This window comes from Ischnura elegans, chromosome 3 (assembly GCF_921293095.1).
Source record: "Ischnura elegans chromosome 3, ioIscEleg1.1, whole genome shotgun sequence".
Lineage (NCBI taxonomy): Eukaryota > Metazoa > Arthropoda > Insecta > Odonata > Coenagrionidae > Ischnura > Ischnura elegans.
This window is the reverse complement of record NC_060248.1, coordinates 32,566,828-32,584,894: the sequence shown is the minus strand read 5'-3', so window position 1 is coordinate 32,584,894 and position 18,067 is coordinate 32,566,828. Positions and strand designations below refer to the sequence as shown.

Genomic DNA, 18,067 nt, shown 5'->3' with positions numbered 1-18,067 from the left:
CTAACCATCCATGGACCAGAATTAGGCACATTAAACGGCTACAGTGGCGGATTCAGATGGGGGGCGTGCGTCCCCCCTTGTGGGGCCGCCCGTATTGCCAAACATTGCAGAATCACAATTTTAACTTTTTTATATCATAAGATGGCATTTTCTTCTATTTTTACATAATTACTTTAATTAAAACCTTCTTAAACTTTGCATGTGACTTGATTATTTTTATTACGATAAAAGTAAAGTTAACTCAAGGTATGTTTTGCGCCTCCCCCTTGAGTTTATTCTGTATCCGCTACTGAACGGCTAAACAGGGGTAAGGCTGTAGAAAAGATGGGGAAAACATAGATCATATCGTATTCTGTGGATCCTGTTTCAAATATTGGGAAGGTACCAAAATAGGCCACATCAGAGGGGGATACAGACAAATACGCTTTTCAGGAGGCAAAAGAATCCTTTGTAGAATGTTGGAAAGCGGAAAAACACGTGAGTTTTAAGTCTGTATTCCCTCAACACCAGCATAAAAGGGAGAAATCTCTCGCCATAACAGCAATCTGTCCTTTTTGCTTTTACACTCAGAAAAATTCTACACGAGTAACAAGACAGGAAATCAAGACGAAATACGATCAGTGTAGTGGGAGTGATGCTTCCACACATAATGAACGGAATGAAGTGCGTGGGTGACGAAGGATCAGCGAGATCTCTGACATTTTGAGGGAAAAAGTGATAAGGAGACACAAAGGGAGGGACACAGAAAGGGACGACGGACTCGCGGAGAAATCGACGAAAGTGCGAGCGCGCGGTGGGGCGTGGGCGATTCCACGCGGACAGCGGAAGGCATTCTCTCCCATTGGGATCGGAAAGGGAGCAGCTTTCTGCCCAAGAGTCAATTCCTCGTTTGCGTCATTCCGAAAAATTCGCGACGAGTTATCCCGTCACCGAGGCAGTTAAGTGACGCAGGCCCGAGTGCGGAAACAATGCGCTAAAATGTTTCATTCTCGCGTCGCTATTTTCGCGCGCACAACTTTTTGAATGACGCCCCCGCAACTTTTATGTGCGTATAACAAAAGAAAAATAATCGAGGGATGGTTCCCGAAAGGCTCTCGAGGGAAATGCCAACGAGGGAAAACCGTACGCTGAAAGAATTTCGTCCCCGATGACCTTTACTAAAGAGGCATTTTTGCAGTTCGCTTCGGCAGCTACACCAACGCTAAACACGACGGGGAGTTATATTTATCCCAGCCCATCATCATCATCAAGATATTGTTCTTAATCTGATTTCTCGTCTGAAAGAACGTTTTCCGAATGCTTTCTGCAGAATGAGGTTTTCCTGGAATAAATGGCTTACAATGTGAAAAAATTGATTGATGTACACAATGAGAGTGTTTTGAATACAATGGTGTAGATGTTTTTTTTGAAAACATCATTTACTAAAGGGCATAAATTCGCTTTAATTTTTCGGGAAATTCAATGCATCTGAACAGCTGGAAAGTAATTAAGTTGTTAACGCTCAGTAATGCAATTTGCGTCATATTGACGAAATTTTATATTTTAAAAATGCCAAGACATTATCGGACCAATGAGAAATAACACTACAGCGTGACTTGCATTAATATTGATATATATAAATTAGAAAGTACGATTTAATCATAAATAAGAAATAAATAGAGAAAACGATTCCTTTGTCTGAGGCAAAGTGGAAGGATTTAGAAAAAGGTATATTGCGGAGCCCTGAAAAGAAAACCTTTTTCATTGCCACATGGAAGTTGGTTACTTGAAGCTCAATGAAACATTGCTACTAGTACACCAGCGTTCCCTTCAATTTTGGAGTCACAATTTCTTGCATTGCAATAAAAATAAAGATATCTTTTTCACTGCCCAAACATTACACTTGGATAAGTAGATAATCAGTGAAATTAGACACCCCAGCAGGTACAATCTTATGTTGGGGTTACAATTCAATGAAAATAAGGCAGTGGTCGGCAGTACATTTACAAATAAGTATGAAACACAAGTTGCTCATATATGACTCCTCATGGTGACATGTGTCCATATATAATGAATAAAAAGTATATGAACAAAAAACCATTGCAAAAATACAACAATAAATAGGAAATTATTTAAAAAAATACAATCAAATTAAGTTTGTGGAAAAATAAAGAGCAGAAGCGATTAACATAATGCGTGTAACCCCTCGTCTTGAGGAAATCTAGAGTAATTTTCTCAAAGAGAAATTCAACATTCTTGTGAAGAAACAATCAGTCTCTAACTTATTAATAAACACGGATTGACTATTTGAACAATGTAATTCTTGCCATAGTTTATCATGCAGTTTTGACGCTAAATAATTATAAAATTGATTGCATGCTTCAATTTTTGGTTTGGTATTAAAGAATATTAGAATGTAGTTCATTCATTTACGAATGAGGGCTTTAACACGTTTCTCATATCTACATAAGCGTACATTACTGATGCGCTACTAATTAATAAATCGTAAAATAACGCAGGAAAATTAAAGAGCGACGAAGGCTGTTTTTATCGGAATTGGTCAAGCTAGTATTTGCGACCTGGGTAAATATGATTGGGTGGTCGGCCGATTCACGCGACAATGGAAGAATGAAAAAACTACGAAACATTTTTTTCCCGCCCAAGAGGTCAGCATCTGACCCTAACGAAACGCATTCTTAGTCATACTAAGAGTAGAAGCAAAATATGCGCCTGGTCATATATCATCGCCAATATACAAAAATCCTGTTAAATTTGCATCGCCAATGAACTCCAAATTCAACCACATCCGAATGGGTAGTGAATTTAGCATAAAAAACGAAATATGTTTCAAATCCATAATATTTTGTGGCGTTCACCTTATCAAAAATATTCTCGTCTACATGATAACATGAGAGTAATCTACCGTTTATGGGTAGCTTCTAGTGATATAAACTTGTAATCAATCCTACCAGCCTCACTCCCATGCCTTTACCGTCTTCAGCAAATCCGCATTCTAACTTCAATCCATGAACCCAGTTCTTTTCCTTACCATTCATTCCTTACCCAACATCCTAACCTCTACAAGATTTTCTTCAATCCATCTCCCACCTACACTCCATCAGAGTTTCCCAAAATTACGTACGTTAGAAACTTGAAGGGGAATTTCCAATTTCCATGCGGATGCATGAAAAAATCACTACTTATAAGATATTTTTCATGTGATTCGTAAAACATTTGAACATACCGGAACGCATTTAAAGTTTAGAAATTTCCGTTTCAGAAGTGAATGGACTTTGCATACCGCCCAGTGGAGGAAGTGGGTTCAAAGTGTGAAATCCCTGGAGGAAAATCGTTTTTCATTGTACGACAATCGCTCTACTCATACAAAACATTTGAAAAGCGATGAGAGGACAAGAATCAATTTTATATGAAGTAATTATTCGTGGCAACCTATTTTATTTCTAAATTTAATACTGGCGCACCTATGTGAAATGACAATTTTGCACAAAAAAGAGGTAATATCTTTGAATTATATCTATCTCATTTTTAAAGTAAAGAAGGGTACATTTAATTCATTTCTGTGAACAATTTTACGTAGAATCCACCCCGCGTCGCTTGAAAACGTTCTTGCAACAAGCTTACTTAAATACTGAGGAACATAAAAGTGCATTTTTCTGACTGTTTTATAAAGGACAAATGAAAGTTAATAGCTTTGTACACTAGATTTCTAGTTCCATTATTTTTCGCCAGTATGCAAAGTAAATTTGTTTGCCATCCAGAGCTAGCTTTCAATAAGACACTCGCCATTTTATCTCATATCCATCACTCTGATAACATTGTAAAACTAATACAGAAATACTTAAAAGAGGCCTACGGGACAAATTTAAGTTCTAATAGCTTGAGGTGTCTCTCTAAAACAGACGATCACTTAAATATCACGAATATTGAATTATTCGCAGGATTCGAAAGAGAAAAAATAAGTACATTAGTTTTAACTAAGTTAATAAAGTTATTGAGAGAGAAATGGAGTTATTATCTCCAATAACACACAACATATGGGGAGAATGCCCCTCTCAATTTCGGCGATAACCGGTCACCGTATTGTGTAAAGATCTGTTACAAAAAGATCTGTTAAAAGCTATAAAACTGGTATGATAGGGAGTAGTTTTGTTAAATATGCCTAAATTTTGATGCAAATAATAAAACGTTTGATTAATTTTATCAAACGTTCTTTATAAATTTTATCGAAAATTTCGACATTTCATAATTTGGTCATGATGTTTATAACAAACTGGTTCGGTCATCGTCACCGAAATATTCAATGCTCCTCATGAACCGAAAAGTTTGACTGATTTCATCAGAAATTGATATTTCTAACTAAAATTTTTCAGTCCAGGAGGTCAAAACTAATTGGTCGATAAATGTTTACAATATTCGACACGAGGTTTAATATTTGAGCAATGTATTCCTACTTCAAGAAAAAGCTATTGGATTCAACTATGCGCAAAAAAAATCCCCTGGCAAAAAATAGCTCTCCTCCAATTTCTCCTGTGGATGATGGAAACACGCTTCTCGGAAAGCAATTGTTTTCCGCTCGCGAAACTTTTGCTACAATGCCCCGACAGCGCCTCAACTCGCCGTCTAATCGAACGAAATTCTGAGAAACGAGAGAGGACGAGGCAGGGACCGGGGCATTAATCCCTTGAAATGCAAAATCCTTCCGTGACTGCCTTCAATCCCTGGATATCCTCAACTCCAGATGCTGGGCCCTCGTATTTCTAGGGATCCACCGTGTCGAGAGCAGCAGGACTGCTGCTCCGAAGATGGATAAAAAGGCAGGCAGGTACTGCGACGCACGTTGAAAGCGCTTTAGCTTCCCGAAGAGGTTTAACGATTTCCTCGAATTCGCCATTTTAGGCTCTCACGTGAAATGAGAGACGCAGAGACTGGTATATAATTCGCAAACGTCCTTCCGATGAGCTTATTCGTCCACGATATAAGGTGTTCACTCAGTCATACTAATCCAACAGGATGGACTTTCTTGAAACTCTTTCGATTATATTTCTCCTCGACAGTGGTTACGATAATTAATTTTTATTTATCTTGAGAATTTGTCACCATGTGGCTACTGTCTTGATGGTATATATATTAAATATAATTATTTAAGCGACAGCACACCATAATATATTCTTTAATTAGATTGTTAAAAGTATCCATTTTTCGTTACTCGAGTGAATGTTTACATTTTTTTAATAAATCTCTCAAATTACAATATCTAATCATAATTAGATTGAAATTTGTTTGCCTATGACGCCTAAATCACAATAAAGTTGATGATTTTCGAGTCGTGAAACTTAGGTTCAACCACTACGAGATAATTTTCATTACAGCTATAAAGCTCATCTTGATTTGATGGAGATTGTCAGGGCCGTATTACACTAATTACTTGATGCATATTGTTAAATAATATACCCGCGATAAAATTTCGGGAGTAGGAATTTTCCCAATATCTTTATCTTTTTTTTGGCAAGCGTAAACCATTTTACAGCTGGACTGTAAATGCAATAAAATTATCTCGTAGCTGTTATAAACAAGATAGTTATGATACACGTATTATTTCATTATTCTAAAATTTTCGACTGGGTTACGGTTTAAAAACCATGTGTGAACACATTTATCAGCGGATTTTACAAATTTTATTTTAACAATTGCAAGTTTAGCAAGAAAAGGCAGCATATATATTAAAGCAGCATATATCGTCATCAAGTTAACTTACATGAAACAGTTCATTTAAGCAAGTTAAAGAATATATATCGGATCACTGTCTCTTACGATAGTTATAGTTATGATTTGTAACCAATGTAATACCCTCATGGTTTTTGCTCATGTGTGATAGGCTAAATCATACCAGCAGCGATTAATAAAGAGAATTATAACAGGTAATTGAAATTTATTTCATTTACTAGCGGGTATTATTACTCAGGCGGTAATACTCCCCTGTCCTCAAAATTGTGATGAAGACGCCCGATTTATAAAACTGTAAAAGGACTGATTTGATAATTTTACTGTCTTGAGAGACATAAATTTTCATTGAAAAGTGTATAACCTCGATCACATAAGGAAGAACTGATAGTAAAAAATGAAACTGCAGAAGGAAAATTTGAATTTAAAAGTATGTAAATAGATTGGCCATAAAATTATCAGCCATTCCACTAGTGATAAGATTCTAATTAACCAAATATCTTGCATAGGGAATAAAAATTATTGGTCGTTTTGGAAAGCTTAATTCCTATTTGTACGCAATCTAAGATGAATTGGGCCATGAAAACAACAATAAGAGGATGTATTAGTCGAAGATAAAACAAACGCTTTATGAAACGGACGCGATTTAATGAGCTTATCACTGCTGATTGATCTCTATTAATCGAATTGCCCTTCAAACTCCTGAATTAATTAGATCACGATCAAAATACGCCCCTTGTTACAACAGATTTCCATCGGTAGAAAAATTACAGTGAGACGGAATCAATTCCGCGGGGATCTAGGGCCTGATTTCATTAGCACAGCGATTTTACACTAATCAGGGAAAACCAACAAGTACTATGTGCACCAATAGACGTGAAATCGGGCACAAAAACTACTGATAAACGTTGAAAATCGCTGTTTCACGAGTACTGGATGCAATATCCCTTAAGCTGGATTTTATTTTGAGTCGAATAATTGTTATTCTAAGAGAATTTAAAATTTTTGGATGCCTTGCTGCCTTGCTTTGGATGGTTCCGGAGATGTTTATTTTTCCGGTGTGTATCTGATTTTCATTTGGATATTTTGTTCCTCGGAAGTTTTCCAGATTGCTTAAGTCATCTGTGCAGTAGCTAAAAACCGAAGAGAAAAATTTAGCATTTACTTCCACATTATAATAAAATCTCTGAAAAAATCATTCAATGAAATACTAATTACAAAATATCATAACATTATCGATTAATTTTTCTTCACAAGTGTTACCTTCTTTGAGATAAAAATTTAAGTCGAAATAAACGACACGTACTGTAAACCCAAATAATTCAGTGATACGTTTTGGCGAAAAGGCGCATTGACCACACGCCAGAAATGTAGTTTTTGCTTAATTATTGTCTGCAAAACTCGTTGATCGAAAGCCTACTGCTTAAAATGCTTTCGAGTCATTATTAAGCATCCATAATCCCTAGATTATGGAGCTGGCAGCTAGCCTTGAAAATATTGCGAAGGAAATGAATCCAGTTTGATTATAATCAATACAGTCAGCAAAAAAATACGAAGAATATACTTGGTATGCTTCTTGGGGAAAGAGTATCCCCAAGAAGCATACCAAGTCCTGGATTCAGATAATTTTCAGCAAAAACAATTTATGGCTAAGAAATTTCCCGAACCAACTCCTCGCGCCAATATTCGTTAGCTTTCAAGGGCCAGCAATTTTTGACCGAACTGCGGTCTGGGCAGGCAAGTCGCGAGTATTTCGTATTTGACTCGTATGGAATGAAAGAGGAATACAATGCTACGTGCTTATATCAATTTTCTTTGCCTAAATCTTCCATAGAAATAGCATGCTGTCGGAAGGGAGACAGATTTTCTCGCACACTAATAGAGGGGCCACAACATTTTTCGGACTAATTTACTCCTTTAAAGTACACATCAAGGTGATGATATAAAGGTGGACCCAGTCCATTCCATTGAAGCTTTATTTGTGATACCACTTAGGGCGTATTTTGAATGGCTTTCAAAAATTTCAGCAAGTAACCAGGTAATGAGCGCTGAGCGATCCATTTATTCCCAATGTTTGCTAAACAGAGTATTTGCACTTGCGGAGAATGGCGTTCAAAAGTTATGAATTTTCTAAAATATATCCTTGCAAACATAACCATCGGTTAACAGCTCTTATTATAGCTGATTCCCACGTAAAATTCGGATCGCCATCAGCAACTTTTGTAAATCCTTGTAAATTACGTTTAAAGTACATATAGGGACCGATTGGAGATTTTCACCGAAAATATTACGATTGAGAATTGCAATATTTTCGGTGAAAACGTTCATACATACTTTATTTCTTCTCTGCATGCTAACAGTACTACCTATTCCATAAAGTTAACATATTAAGTTGATTAAATTCAAAGCCTGTAACACTTAAATTGTAGCAAGCATGCTACAACCGGACACCCTCACTCACTCCGTGACTCGACCAGGAGATGATTAGGCGAGGGTAGAGCTCGCCCATACTAAGCCACAGGAATGTGAATATAACAAATTCAGGGTGGAGGGCTAGTTTCATTCCCTGTGCACCCCGCACTTCGAGGATTTTGTTCGGATTGTCCAAAGGCTCCTCTTGGGTTTTGAACCCAAGGCCATTCGATCAGCAACCTTAAGCCCAACACGCTCTCCACAAACCGAACACTATGACTACGTAAACGAGAGACTTACTTCGAGCGTAATGTCGTCCCATTGGCCTCCCCTGAGGTTTCCCGTCATCCCTGACCCCACCGATGACTGCTTGGTCACCGTCCTCCGATGGCGGGTGTTCTGCGCGCCAAAGTGGTGGTGGCAGGAGCGGTGCTGGTGCTGGCGGCCGCGGCAGCGACGGTGCTGCCCTCCCGCCAACAGGTGGTACTCGCCCCCGTGCACCGGGTTCGACAGCTGCACGGCCAACTGTTGCCGGCACAAAGGCTTCAACGGCTGATCCTCCTCCGACGAGCACACGTGAAGGTTGGGCATCGAACCCATGGCTTGCGGGTTCAAACGCCGATCTACTATGCGAGAGAAACAACCGTCCACACACTACCCTCGAGATCCACACTCTATCCTCCTGAAATATGTTACCCTGAGGTCAGGGCCAAATTCTCTCCCTTGAGCAAGGCGAAGAAAAACCTGAGCATTGTCGCGATCGGATATTAATAAAATATCCTCTGAGCTTCAATAGACACTTTCACCATTTTCTTCGTTTTTGCAATCCTGCCACAATATAGAACAAAACAGTTTTGATAGGAGTTTATGAATTTTCACTTATAGATATTGAAAGAGAAACACTGCACCGAGAGAGTTTGAAGATGTAAAGGCTTTTCATAAAAAAATTACGCACACAGCGTGAATGCGTTTATTAATCTCAGTCGCTGGTCTTCCCGTAAGCCCCTTTCGAGTCCATGCTCCTTTGCGTGATTTTATTTCTTCTTAAGACTACGAGTACCAGTTTAAACAACACGTCTTCTATAACTATTCGCTCCATCCAGTTCGGTCGGGACTATATCACAGGAACTGTTGACGCAGTTTAAAAGTTCATCATCCCGGAGTTCGGCGCAGCTTAATGCCCAGTCCCCTGTGAAGAAGCAATATAAAGTAGTTAAGCACGGTAGCCTTAGTTTGGCGATAGCATGATAGGTGTGGTGCGGACTTTTTCAGGTTGCAACTTGAGGAAATATGGCAAATATACGGCGGTCTGCAGGCGTAAGATCCTCACGAAGCTACAAAAACCCAACGTATTGATATTCCAGAGAACAATTAAGAGTTCATTTTCCTTGAGCAATCACGCCCACAGCTTATTGAGCACTTCACACCAATGAGTTGGCTCATAACTGCCATTAGAAATAAAATGATATTTCCCGATCGCAGACGCTACAAGAATCCCTGACACTAACAAGGGATCTATGTAACGTTACCTCATTGACTGTAGGATAGGATGATCGGCTAATCGAGGTTAAAGTATTGATTTTGACCCACACAGTTAAGAAACAGAAATTAAACCCTTTTTATTTTCGACGGATTTAAACGGTGCATTCAAAGTGGTTCCTCCCTTACCCTTCGTCTTTTATAAATGTCAGAAATGACGTGAAACTTAAAATTTATCAAACATTTGATCACTATGCTTCTGATTGGAGATTGTGAATCTAGGTTTAATTCTCGGAAGGAGAACTCATTTATTTAGGATAGAATTAGATGCACATCTCCAAGGCAATTCTTATTTCAAGACAACGTTGGTTAAAAAAATTCATTCATTCGATTTTAATGTTTTTACCTCTGGTTTATTTTCTTCCTATAAGAGCTCTGTGCTTCGATTTACGGCACAATGTCGGTGTCTGCACTTTAAATATAACTTTATCACAAGAGTTTCAGGCTCATTAAATAGATTGGAAAGGAATTTCAACACTGAAAATGGTTTCACTGCGATTTGAAATGACTCCTTTTTGCTTACGTTTATTTCACGTTGTACGTTGAAAAAATTTCGTTGATCCGTATGACTTCACTCCGAAATAAAAAAAAACTTGCTGATGCATCCCGAGCACTTCAATTGTTTTCTCTCCCGAAAACCTCACTCCAACTTCCTGGCACACATCTTGTGTCTTACTTATATCTTTTTTCTCCCCCTCATGATTTTGGTTGCAAAAGTTAAAGCAGCCTCTTAATGCAAAGTAATTCTTCCCTACAAGAACATCGAAAGTTCTCCATTCCAAACCGACGCAAAGTGTTCATTAATCTTCTCTGCATTGTTGGGCCACGGATAGCGAGGGAAGGATGCCCTTCTCTCCGCAGTACCGCACTGGTAATAGTTCCACCGTTGTCCACGAGAGTTCACCGCCGCCGTCGAACCTAGCAACCTGTTGATGAAAGAAGAAAAATTCAATCAAACCTCACGAAAAACATATCGGAGACGGTATTGGGCGATTCAAAGTCAGAGAAAAGTTTAGAGGCCGTTTTACACAGGGCACATAATTGAACAATCTGACGTTTGTACGAAGGTGCAGTCAAACTTGTATCGTTTAAAGCGGTGAATTGCTAGAACTCATGCGAGAATACATGGATGTGAGATTGACAAAATAACCCTTGTTTTAATTTCGTCCGTCTCATGGGCGTACCCAGCGAGGGGCAGGAGAGGGCAGCTGCCCCCCCTTAGAAACAAAAATCGCAAATGTCTTAAAGGAAAATAATATTTTTTCAAGCAAATAATTTTAAAAACTAATAAAGAGATCTGACAGTTTCCTTAAAATGTCGGTTTCATTCACCTTTTCTATGCTTAAATCTTACCTACAATAGGGTAGTTTCCTTCATCAAAGAAAACGAAAGGCATTGATTGCGATTCGTTACCCACCGTTAGTGTATTCATAATGCACAAATTATTTGGTTTTTGAAATACCGGTTTAGACGAATGGCAAGGGTCAAATTCTATCCTCATTTGAAAAAGGCCAGATTGGCGCCCATACGATTCCACTCCGCATGACGTCACAGGGACCTAGTTTCTACACGAGAGGATAGGAGTTATACATCGTCTGAGGTTGCCAATGCATGCATGAGGCACGGAGCTCAGGGAAACATGTCTTAATAATCACCTATTAAAACTGGCTAAGTTCGGAAAGTTTTCTTCGTTTGATAAGGTATTAATAAACCTTTTTTAAGCCAAGCGCTACCATCCAGCAAGGTACTCAGCTATCCGCTAGCATACTGCGACGTATCAGCGCTAAGCCTCGCCTCAAGGTCACCTCACCGGGCGGGAGGGGGAACCAGAAATACGACGTACGGAGATATTTCCCGGCATTCGAACTTGAGCGTCGCGTTTTCGCGCGCTTGAAAATTTTCACTTTTCATTTAATCGCGTAAAATAGATGTTGTCATTTAAAAATCTAAAAGCGTGAAATACGTACTCCAGGAATAATAATCTTTCGATTAAAGCAATATAAAAATAATAGGAAACCACCCTATTGGAACAACCATGGCTTGTTTTGATCCTGGGAACGCCCTTGGTTCGAGTATTAGCGCAATTGCTGGCCATAATTAGATATTAATGTATAAACTTGCACAGCTACATACCCCGTGTAAAACAGCCTTGAGAAAGGGGCATGAGTAGAGAACAAGAGATAAAGCACGAATATTACAAAAGAGGATCCTCAGCACTGACTCTAAATGTAAAGTCACCCACCGCGCATTTATATTGGTTTACAAAAGTCGCCACTCGCGTCGCTGACGGACAAATTGATCCGAGTTTCACGGGGAAATTAGGAATAATTAGGAGTGTTAACCGAAATTTACGTTCATGATGATGTGATCTATCAAATTTTTATAACATTTAAATGCTATTCCTCGCAGTTACAAACAATATTATGCAAATTATTGGAAAAAAAGCGGATCGAATTGCACTCGTCACCGCGCCGCGGACATTTTTGAAAACAGATTAAAATGGAATCGGGTCTCCTCTGTGTAGTTCCCTTGTGATAAAGGCTCAGCCAAGGAATGCGTGGGGTTATTTAATCAATTTGGAATATAGAACACAAAGTCCCGTTATAGTAACATCACTAATGTATTATTGGAACTATACTTAAATTATAAAGCGATGGTATAAACAGGATAAAAAGAAAAAAACTATCATTATTGAGCATATTATCGGAAAGCTTGCATGCACTTCAAAGCCATTCTTCTGATCTTATAAAATGTGACTACTTTCATTTTTGCGCGCAACGTTTCACGTGAGACTAATGGTTCGGATATTGAATAAAAAGAGTCGATGACGCAAAGCTTTAATAAAAAAAAAGGATTCGTTTTTATGGGAGTTAAATACGTTTATTTCTTCCCTGTGATTGAATTTTGCCGAAAGATTTCCTTTTCCCGTTGAAGAGAACACTAGCTAATAAATACCAAAGAGGAGGACTCAATAAAGCTATTCATAAGTGTTGGCCGATCCTTATTATCAGCTGTTTTATGCCTCAGTCACAACGTAATAATCGGGTGGCCTTGCAGTAACCGAAGCCACAAAGCCATAAAATTAAAGAAAATAATTACAAACTGATTTCTACATCGCAGGCGCACAAGATGTGGACACCGAATGGTACAAGGAAGATGAAATAGAAGGAAAGGAAGGAGGAGCAAGCAAGATGTTGGGATAGTTGGCAAGATGAGGCGAGGGAATATATAGTAGAAATTTGAAGGAGATTAACTATCTAGCAGAAAGGACGCTTCTTTCCACTAAATCGGACCTATTTCGACTTTTTTAGACGCATTATGCATTAAAACATATGTTTAAGTTTTAAAGGGACCCTTGTTAACATTTAACTTCAAATATTGAAATTTCATTTGGTCATAAATAGTTTCCCAGCGAATGTAATGGCTCAACTTCTGCTGTAAGACGAAATTGGACTTTCTTTTTGTTTTTTTTAATTCTGGGTCACAGACTTGAACATCTAATTAATATGAAATGCCTGCCACATTAGTTGTTATTACCCTCATTGACGATTTTTTCTATAATTTAAGAAAAATCAGGGAGACATTTACATCTCAACGGCTCTATACCGTTCCTTCAAGACTATCAAAAATGGTACTACTTATATAAGGTAGGTTGTCACTGTAGCCATGATAAATCATTTCTGCGCATGACGTCACTGAGTTGGATTCGCGCAAAAGTCAAATAAAAATGTAAATAAACAAAAATTATAACAAAACGGTGACTTTAGTACTAGGGATGAAACTGCATATGAAAGCTAAGATAATTTGTGCGCCATTCCTTGAGAAAAACGTTTCACTTCGAACACACGCATTAAATTACCCAAAACTTTATTTGAAAACTTATGTAATACGATGAAATGCACCTGCCTGCCTGCAAATGCACCAGTCATTAATAATCGACAGAAAAATTCCCTGTGTATAAAAAATCTATGCTTATGCTTAAGTTATTAAAGATCGCAGAACTCGCCGAAAAATACAAAGCATGCAAACAATATTGAAGTTGTCTTCAATATTTTCATAGGAGGGCCTTGGATGAAGTAACTCTTTTGGAACAGGGAAAAAATTGAAGGGGGAAGAATAAAAGAGGTTTTATCGATTGGATGAGGAGAAAATATAGGCCATGCATCGAGACGACGGGACAAATGTAGACTTGGACCTCGGAAATGAACACGGATATAAGTCCATAGATTTGATTAACAAGTACCGCAGCATTTCATAAAATATAATGGCATTACTTAAGTCTTCTGTTCCGCAGGAATTTTATCTTGGTGCTGTTGAGGTCATGAGGTACGTAGGAATTCTTTGGGGCTACACAAGTTCCCAGTTAGCTTGCATCTGAAGTAATAGCTGTCTGAGCCGAGATGATTGAAAATAACGCCTCCATCTCATATAAATTTTGACGAAGTTTGCATCTTTCTCTCCGTATTTCATCAAGCGAGATGTGCACACCTGGATTTGTTTCTCTTCGACGGCTTCTGGTAGTTCCTGTTCATAGCCACTGATCTCATGCACTTTTCTAGACAAATTGAGTTATGAGGCATTGCAAATTCCCCAATTGCAAAGGAGGAAGATATTATCTAACGGCGATGAAGAAATCGTTGGTAAATTTGCACAAAAGCCATTAGGAGTACCTGTGACACAATTAAAAACGTACAGAGATGGAGGAATAGAATGAGCGGGAAGATAAATATTATTCAAGAAGAAAAAAATCGAGGTTCTTTACATTACTACGACTGACATGGTTGTATCATGTAGAAAGAATGCGAGTGTTGATTCTTAAAGGCAAGATGTGAGGGAGAGATGGATAAAGAAAGAAAGCTAAGGGCAAAGGAGTCATGAGATGGAGGGAAAGAGGAATACGTTGACCTGGCTAGAGGCACGCTGTAGAGGAAAAAAAGGCCCATACCGGGAGGCTAGAGCTGAGGGCGATCAGGGATGCCGACTCACAAAAAATATTGGGGGGCCCAAACCGGGGATCTTGCCCGGGGAAATTTTATAAGTAGTGAGTTTTCAGCTTTTTAAGCACTTTAAAAGAGTCATATGATCAACATTAGAACCCTGATAACTCGAATCTCGATATCTGGACACTCCGGGGAAAATCGACAAGCCTGACACATTTTTTTCCTCACACCTATAACGAATTTTTGAGGGGGCACAGCCCCGAGCCCGAGCCCCCCCCAAAAATTCGTTACAGATGTGAGGAAAAAATGTGCCAGGCTTGTCGATTTTCCCCGGAGTGTCCAGATATCGAGATTCGAGTGATCAGGGTTCTAATGTTGATCATATGAGTCTTCTAAAAATGCTTAAAAAACTTAAAAAATTCACTACTTATGAAATTTACCGGGGCAAGGTCCCCGGTTTGGGCCCCCCCAATATTTTTTATAAGTCGTCACCCCTGTCAGGCCCCATGGAGTCGGCGGCACTGAGGGCGACTATAATGATAATAGCTGAGGAAGGAGAGATGAAGTTACATAAATCATAAATACAGTGGTATGAGGAGCCGATGGACAGCTGTCATTTCCACTTTTGAGGATATGGAAGGGAGAAAGCAGACTAATCCGGCAGCAACCTGTGGGGCTTAATTCTGTATTTAAGAATGAAAATGATGAAGAGCTGTCGGATCTTACAATGATTCGTTCAATGAGTCGAGTTTATTGCTTCAGCTAGCAATGTACAGTAAAAATATAACACTATCTCGTCAAATTCGGAAGAGGGAATACAATCTGGGAATAGATCTTCTTTGAAGCGCTTAGGGATATATGAAGATCTTCTTCTATAGACCTTGATTTACAGGTTTTCATCGCGCCAATTTGGAGTCCAAAATTTTTAATTTTAGTAATTATGTGATGCGCACGCAATTTTTAAAATAATATTGGGTAAATGCAGCTGCTTTTTGCTGACGGAAATATTATCGAAAAAAATTAATACGGTTCATTGAAATACAATTTCAGCCAGTCCAAGTCAACTGATATACGAATCAAACTCAGGGTAGTCATATAGCTTTATCAGTGTATCCCAGAAATGCATGGGCAGAAATATTAATGGATGAAAAACATGAATCGTAAAAATCTATAAAACCAGGGAAAAAATGACTTTTACTAATATCTAGAAACCTGTTAAAACTACATCTAGAGAACAGCACGCATTAGGGAATACACAACGAATAAGCCTTAGGTTAAGAATATAGAATCTTCAAGGTACTACGAGTGACATGGTAGAATCATGTAGAAGGAAAGGGAAAACGATTCTTATTAGAAAAATGCAAGGGAGAGGCAAACCGCGGAAGAAATGGTTACAGAATATTATGCCATCCCGAAATTTGAGCCTATGTAACCGGCTGGGGAGTAATCCAATACGTCTTCAGAGTTAAGTGCTAAGTTGCAAAACCCAGATTAAATTGAATGTAACTAACTACTTTTCCAAGGCATAAGTCTTAAGTGAAGAAAACAGGCTCTTCGGGGAATTCGTATTAAGAGGAAGCACCATTTCTCCTGACTGGTCACATAATGTTTTTCTTTCAATGATGAATTACCAGTTTGAAATTTTCTCTATAGCACGAGTATTTGTAAATACTTGCTAATACTTGCTTAATCTCATATTTAATATTTACTGATAATGAGTTATCATTTTCAAATATGAATCACAGAAAAATGTTGCCCTAGTCCTAATCTAACACTCTTTAAAAAGAGCATTTTGTCGCCAAAAAAGGTCGGTCCATCGGTACTGATGCTTTCTCTAAACTAGTGAATTGGAGGATGATACGTGCATATTATCACAAGCAAAAGTTTTGTTTCGTAGTCATCAAAATTCTTCACACAAGTATAGGCTTTAGTGGCTGTGATCGATGGCTGTGAATTTTGAATGATAAAATCTGTATAATAGAGTGTGACCAGATAGTTATTCATTTTATGCATGCGCATTGCGCAGTATACCTAGCCTGTCTTACCACTGGAGCCCGATTCAGTTCTTCCATAAACTTCACGGTCACCAAGATGGTGTTCGTACAGATAAACATATGCGAGGCCATAAAAGGAAATATTTACTCATTCTTAAAACATATCAAACTCTGTTTCCACTTCCCTTCTCGCTTAGCTGGCAATTTGCTAAAAGCTTTGATATTTCGAAAGTGTTGCTAAAACACTATATGTTACACGCTGATGGGTACTGCAGGAGTGATATCATCTTGCTCATAGATGCCTCACCATTTACAGTTACCTTTTTGTTCACGAGCGAAGAAATTATGAAAACAATCATGCACAGAGCAATCGTTCCTTCACCTAAGTACGCAAAGAAATGAAAGATTTAATTTTGGTAGAGACCACGCAATGTCAGTGGTATTCAGATTCAATAACTTTTTGTTAAATAAAAACTCACTAACATTTTATCAATAGTCTGCATGGATTAATATGTGTGTAATGGATATATAGTGTATTGTCAAATAAATGGAATTATGCCAGTATGCACACCGCGTGCTCTCCAACTTCATTATTTCCCCTAATAATATAGGTGCAGCCTAATTGGAGATAGCCCTGTACCTCGTACCAGATTTCGTAAAGTGCTTCTAACTCTTCAGGTAGACGCGACAAACGCATTTACACGAGTGAGTTCATCGCGGCATTTTTTTTACAGCAAATATAAATTACATTCCATCGTAAAAGTGGAGGTATTTTATGTTTAAAATCGTCTCCTTAATATACTAGAGTTGAAAATGCATAGTTTGACACTTAACATACGTTGCCAATCATCTTTGTAAATAATTAGATGTTGTCAATCTACGCGTCGGATTTACTCTCGAAGACAATGTCTAGTATTTACATTGCTTGAACTGTATAGTACTCTTATGAACCAACCCTTTCCATGCTGTTGATTTAACTATTACCATAAATTGCTATATAATCAATCGCGGCATCAGAAACATACAATTGAAATGCGTTTTTCCTCTCTGACTCGACTAAGTCTCTCCGATGCCATATAGCTACTGAGACTTTCACTGAATAATTGATCCGGATATCGGAAATACCGCCTCTTGTATTGAAAAATGATTAACTAGGGACTAAGGCATTACATAAAAATGCCACAGAAACCCAAAGCTAAGATACCCAAAAATTCGGCAGTATGCCGCGGGCTGGAGAGAGAAAAGCACGTCCATTCTCACTGAAGAGGTGGATAATTTTCGTCGAAGCGTGGCGACGACTTTAACGAGGGCCTAAAGGCCCATACACAGACGGCGGTCGATGAGAATGATTGATATTTTTTCTGTCAAAAAAATTAAGATTAATAAAAAACTGAACTGGGCTGAACAGGAAAAAAATACTCGAGAAAAAATTAAAATGTAAAAGAGAAAGCAAGAGCGATA

The 18,067-nt window shown here is 38.4% G+C and overlaps 1 protein-coding gene across 2 annotated transcripts in view; it reads right to left on the bottom strand.

The window, feature by feature from the left end:
- Window positions 1-18,067, bottom strand: part of LOC124155632 (putative potassium channel regulatory protein unc-93) — an 86,282-nt gene that overhangs the window by 15,444 nt on the left and 52,771 nt on the right. For both annotated transcript variants that reach the window (XM_046529625.1, XM_046529627.1), the window contains exon 2: window positions 8,434-10,598. In XM_046529625.1, the coding sequence (XP_046385581.1) occupies window positions 8,434-8,733 (300 nt within the window). In that variant the 5' untranslated portion in view covers window positions 8,734-10,598. The remainder of the gene's footprint in view (window positions 1-8,433; window positions 10,599-18,067) is intronic.